This window comes from Mustelus asterias, chromosome 6 (genome assembly GCF_964213995.1).
Source record: "Mustelus asterias chromosome 6, sMusAst1.hap1.1, whole genome shotgun sequence".
Classification (NCBI taxonomy): domain Eukaryota; kingdom Metazoa; phylum Chordata; class Chondrichthyes; order Carcharhiniformes; family Triakidae; genus Mustelus; species Mustelus asterias.
In genome coordinates, this window is record NC_135806.1 from 91,646,869 (window position 1) to 91,653,152 (window position 6,284).

The following is a 6,284-nucleotide window of genomic DNA, read 5'->3' on the forward strand; positions in this document are numbered from 1 at the left end:
GGCTGACAGTTATGAGTACAGAAAATTAAAAGATGACTTGATCAGAGATAGGATTGGCATAGATATTTTAGATGAAAATCTCTAAATTTTTACAATCTCAGGAAGAGCTAACACTAAGAAAATCTGTGCAACTGGTGAGGCAGGCTGAAGAGTCAAATCAATTAGAGTCTTTGGAAGAGGTTTGAGGGAAATCTGACTGGAACAGCAATGAAGTTGTTCAGTTTGTGGACTATAAAACTCAAAGTACATTGTGGCAGCAACGAAGGAGGTGCACTGAAAAGGTGGCAGCTGCCATTTTCCTATCTCCCCACTGTGGTGGAAAGATGTAAGAGTTTTAACAACACCAGGTTAAAGTCCAACAGGTTTATTTGGTAGCAAATGCCATTAGCTTTCGGAGCGCTGCTCCTTCGTCAGATGGAGTGGAAATCTGCTCTCAAACAGGGCACAGAGACACAAAATCAAATTACAGAATATTGATTAGAATGCGAATCTCTACAACCAACCAGGTCTTAAAGATACAGACAATGTGAGTGGAGTGAATCAGGGGAAGGCTACAATGGGTGATTCAGCAACTTTCAGTTGCTGACTTGTGTGATTTGGATCTCAGAGTCTCTGTATGAATTCAGTGCAGAGTGAACTCAGGAGGCTCAGAACTACCAACACATGCAATCAATTATTATTATAACGGAGATTCTCCACAACCATAACCATGTAATGCTGGCTTGTTGCACAATAATAGGAGCATGGCCATACCCAGGACATTGGTAGTATTCAAGATTCTAAGCTTCTGCTTGCATAACAAGCCTCCAGAGACCTTGCACTCCAATTAGCAGCAGTGTACATTGCCTTCATTCATAATGCTGGATAATCAGATTGACATAACAATGATGTTGGATTTCAACAGCCTCGCTGTTGCCCAGTTATCTGTTTCCATGCAGACAGGTAGGCATGCTGAGGGAATGGCTGGCAGATTGTAACAATTTTGGATACTTTCATCAGGTTGATTGTCAGTTTATTGGAACCATTAGTTCACCATCTGTCACTTGCAGGTTGCTCAGTGCAGATCATGTCAGTTAGAGGGGAAGGTGGCAAGGGGCTAAGCAAAGGCAGAGGCAAGCGGCACCATAAAGTGCTCCACGGCAACATCCAGGATATCATCAAGGCTATCCGCCCCCTGGCTCGCCACGGGGAAGTCAAGCACATCTCCAGGCTGATTTACGAGGAGCTCCGTATGGCCCTGAAGGTTTTCCTGGAAACCATCATCAGGGACTCAGTGACCTACAAAGCCGAGCGCGAAATGGTGACAGCCATAGATGTGGTGTACGCCCTGAAGCGGCAGGCGTGGACCATGTGTGGCTTCGGTGGTTGAAGATAAGAAAGATTGCAACTCGTTACTTATTTAAAGTTGTCAGGTGAATCCTCCAGTTAGCTAGAAGCAGCCACTAGTGTTAAAAAAAAACAGGGCTACAATCACCTTGTCAGCAACTGGCATAAGACTGCCTGTAAATTGAAAGAAGTACAAATAAAACATTACCACCACCTTGAACGAATATATCGTTCTCTCCCATCGCCTGAAAGGGTCATTCCCTTTGTAAAACCTGGTCCATTCCTCTGTCACCTCCAACACCCCATCACAGAGAGGGTGACAGCTTTGCGGAAACTCTGTTCAGACCGAAAGTGTGACCCTGACCTTCTAGTTGCTTGTTATTTCAAAACATCCAGGAGAATTTTTTTTCTCACAGAGAGTTGTGTGACTTTCTGCCTCAGATGGCAGTGGAAGCAGGGAAACTAAATATTTTTAAGGCAGAGGTGGATAGATCCTTGTTAAGAAGGGAATCAATTGGGGTAAATGGGAATGTGGAACTCAACACAAATAGATCAGGGGCCGAATGGCCGACTTCTATTCCAATTTCATATGTTTGTAATTTGATTCACCATCTTGCTGTCATATTTTTGTCCTTTACCTGCCGTAATGTTCCAGTGAAGCTCAATAAAAGCTGGCGCAACAGGTCCTCATCCTCCAATTAGGCACTTTACTACCTTCTGGACTCGTTATTGAGTTCAACAGCTTCAGTCCATGAACTTTGTTTCCCGTTTTGATTGTTTTTTTAACATCTGCTGATTTGAATTTTGTTTTTCATGTTTTTGCTTTCAGACAGAGCTGTTCATTATTCACATTCACTCAGGACAAATGCTTTGATCCTTACAACAACCAATACCACTTCCTTTGCCATTTGTTCCATGATATCCTTTCATTTAATCTCTCCCATCCTCTACCTTATCCAGATCTTTCCTTTTTTTTTAACCTCTTCTTCCCCCTTTAGATGGCGTAAATCCCATTACATTTCTACTCTCCATCTCCGAAGAAGAATCATATTCAACTTAAACTGTCCATCCTCTTACAGAGTCATAGGGATGGATTTTCTCATTCTGTCCGCCATAGGAATTGTAGCGGGCGGGGGGCGGGGGGGGGGGGGGGGGGGGGGGGGGGTGCAGACCATGCAAAGGTCCATTGAACTCGGATGGGATTTTCTGGTTTTGGGGTGAGCACAGCCAGAAAATCCCACCCATAGAGTTTACAGCACAAAAGAGAAGCCCTTTGGCCCATCGTGTCTGTACCAGCAATCAAGCACCTATCTATTCTGATCCCACTTTTCAGCACTTAGTCCATAGCCTTGTATGCTTTCATGTTTTAAGTGCTCATCTAAATTCTCCTTAAGCGTTGTGAGGGTTCCTGCTTCTACCACAATTTCATTCAGTGAGTTCCAAATTCCCGCCATCCTTGGATGAACAAGTTTTTCCTCAACTTCCCTCTAAGTCTCCTTCCCCTTACCCTAATCTATGATCCTTTGCTATTGACCCCTTTAAGAAAAAGTTTCTTACTATCTATCCGATCTATGTCCGTCATAATTTTGTACATCTCAATTAATCCCCTCAGCCTTCTCTGCTCCAAGGAAAGCAACCCCAGCCTAACCAGCCTCTCTTCACAGCTGAAATGCTTCAGCCCAGACAACATCCTGGTGAATTTTCTCTGCACCTCTCTAGTGCAATCAGATTCTTCCCACAGTGTGCTGACCAGAACTGCACACAGTGTTCGAGTTGTAGCCTAATGCATGTTTTATACAAATACATCATAACCTCCCTGCGCTTATATTCTATGCCTCAGCTAATAATGGCAAGTATTCCATATGCCTTCTTAACCACCTTACCTACCTGTCCTGCTGCCTTCAGGAATTTATGGGCATGTGCCCCAAGTCCCTCTGGTTCTAAAATTAAAATGGGATTTAATTGGGGCATTATCCCAAATAAATACAGATGGAGCGTGAGAAGGTAAAATCCAATACCAGTGTCTTGTGCTTAAACAAAGGAGACTACAATGGGATGAGGGAGGAGTTGGCTAAGGTAGATTGGGAGCAAAAGCTTTATGGTGGGACAATTGGAGAACAGTGGAGAACTTTCAAAGCGATTTTTCACAATGCTCAGCAAAGGTATATACCAGTGATAAAGAAGGACTGTAGAAAAAGAGATAATCAACCATGGATATCTAAGGAAATAAAGGAGGGCATCAAATTGAAAGAAAATGCATGCAAAGTGGCAAAGGTTAGTGGGAAACTAGAGGATTGGGAAATCTTTAAAGATCAACAAAAAGCCATGAAAAAAGCTATAAAGAAAAGTAAGATGGATTATGAGAGTAAACTAGCTCAAGAAATAAAAGTTTCTACAAATATATAAAATGAAAAAGAGTGGCTAAAATAAACATTGGTCCTTTAGAGGATGAGAAGGGGGATGTAATAACTGGAAATGAGGAAATGGCTGAGGTATTGAACAGATATTTTGTGTCGGTCTTCACAGCGGAAGACACAAATAACATGCCAAAAATTGATGACAGGAAGGCTATGGCAGGTGAGGACCTAGAAACTATCATTATCATGAAAGAGATAGTGTTAGGCAAGCTAATGGGGCTAAAGGTAGACAAGTCTCCTGGCCCTGATGGAATGCATCCCAGGGTACTAAAAGAGATAGCAGGGGAAATAGCAAATGCACTATTGGTAATTTACCAAAATTCGCTGGGACTCTGGGGTGGTTCCCGCAGATTGGAAAACAGCAAATGTGATGCCACTGTATAAAAAAAAGGAGGTAGACAAAAGGCAGGAAAGTATAGGCCAGTTGGCTTAACTTCTGTAGTAGGGAAAATGCTTGAATCTATCATCAAGAAAGAAATAGCAAGACATCTGGATATAAATTGTCCCATTGGTAAGACGCAGCATGGGTTCATGAAGGGCAGGTCACGTTTGACTAATTTGGTGGAATTCTTTGAGAACATTACATGTGCAGTGGACAATGGGGAACTTGTGGATGTGGTATGTCTGGATTTCCAGAAGGCATTTGACAAGGTGTTGCACCAAAGGCTGCTGCATAAGATAAAGATGCATGGTGTTACGGTAATGTATTAGCATGGATAGAGGATTGGTTAACTAACAGAAAGCAAAGAGTGGGGATAATTGGGTGTTTTTCTGGTTGGCGATCAGTGACTACTGGTGTGCCTCAGGGATCAATGTTGGGACCGCAATTGTTTAGGATTTACATAGATGATTTGGAGTTGGGGACCAAGTGTAGTGTGTCAAAATTCGCAGATGACACTAAGATGAGTGGCAAAGCAAAGAGGAGAGCAGAAGATGCTGAAAGTCTGCAAAGGGATATAGATAGTCTAAGTGAGTGGGCAAGGGTCTGGCAGGTGGAGAACAATGTTGGTAAATGTGAGGTCATCCATTTTGTTAGGAATAACAGCAAAATGGACTATTATTTAAATGGCAAAAAATTGCAGCATGCTGCTGTGCAGAGGATTTGGATGTCCTTGTGCATGAATCACAAAGAGTTGGTTTGCAGGTGCAGCAGGTAATTAAGAAGGCAAATGGAATTTTGTCCTTCATTGCTGGAGGGATGATGTTTAGAAGCAACGAGATTATGTTGCAGTTGTATAAGGTGCTGCAGAGGCCACACCTAGAATACTGTGTACAGTTTTGGTCTCCTTACTTGAGAAAGGACATACTGGCACAGGAGGGGGTGCAGAAGAAATTCACGAGTTTGATTCCGGAGTTGAGAGGGTTGGCTTATGAGTAGACTGGGACTATACTCATTGGAATTCAGAAGAATGAGGGGAGATCTTATAGAAACATATAAGATTATGAAGGGAATAGATAAGATAGAAGGTGGCATAGTGGACAGTGAAGAAAGTTATCTCCAATTACAATGGGATCTTGATCAATTGGGCCAGTGGGCTGACAAATGGCAGATGGTGTTTAATTTAGGCAAATGCGAGGTGATGCATTTTGGTAGATTGAACCAGGGCAGGGCTTACTCAGTTAATGGTAGGGTGTTGGGGAGACTTACAGAACAAAGAGATCTAGGGGTACATGCTCATAGCTCCTTGACAGTGGAGTCACAGGTGGACAAAGGGGTGAAGAAGGCATTTGGCATGCTTGGTTTCATTGGTCAGAACATTGAATACAGGAGTTGGAATGTCTTGTTGAAGTTGTACAAGACATTGGTAAGGCCACACTTGGAATACTGTGTGCAATTCTAGTCACCCTATTATAGAAAGGATATTATTAAACTAGAAAGAGTGCAGAAAAGATTTACTAGGATGCTACTGGGACTTGATGGATTGAGTTATAAGGAGAGGCTGGATAGACTGGGACTTTTTTCTCTGGAGCGTAGGAGGCTGAGGGGTAATCTTATAGAGGTCTATAAAATAATGAGGGGCACAGATCAGCTAGATAGTCAATATCTTTTCCCAAAGATAGGGGAGTCTAAAACTAGAGGACATAGGTTTAAGGTGAGAGGGGAGAGATACAAAAGTGTCCAGTGGGGCAATTTTTTCACACAGAGGGTGGTGAGTATCTGGAACAAGCTGCCAGAGGTAGTAGTAGAGGCGGGTACAATTTTGACTTTTAAAAAGCATTTAGATAGTTACATGGGTACGATGGGTATAGAGGGATATGGGCCAAATGCAGGCAATTGGGATTAGGTTAGGGATTTAAAAAAGAAAGGGTGGCATGGACAAGTTGGGCCGAAGGGCTTGTTGCCATGCTGTAAACCTCTATGACTCTATCTAAAGAGCAGGGAAGTTGTTTCCACTGGCAGGTGAAACTAGAACTTGGGGGCATGGCCTCAAAATAAGGGGGAGCAGATTTAGGACTGAGTTGAGGAGCAACTTCTTCACCCAAAGGGTTGTGAATTTGTGGCATTCCCTGCCGAGTGAAGCTGTTGAGGCTATCTCACTG

At 42.9% G+C, this 6,284-nt stretch overlaps 1 protein-coding gene across 1 annotated transcript; it reads left to right on the forward strand.

The window, feature by feature from the left end:
- The first annotated feature begins 857 nt into the window (after positions 1-857).
- LOC144494673 (uncharacterized) lies at positions 858-1,369 on the forward strand. The gene is made up of 2 exons (XM_078213875.1): positions 858-942; positions 1,050-1,369. Exons 1-2 carry the CDS (start codon positions 858-860, stop codon positions 1,367-1,369), a joined length of 405 nt encoding a protein of 134 aa, XP_078070001.1.
- The last annotated feature ends 4,915 nt before the right edge of the window (positions 1,370-6,284 follow it).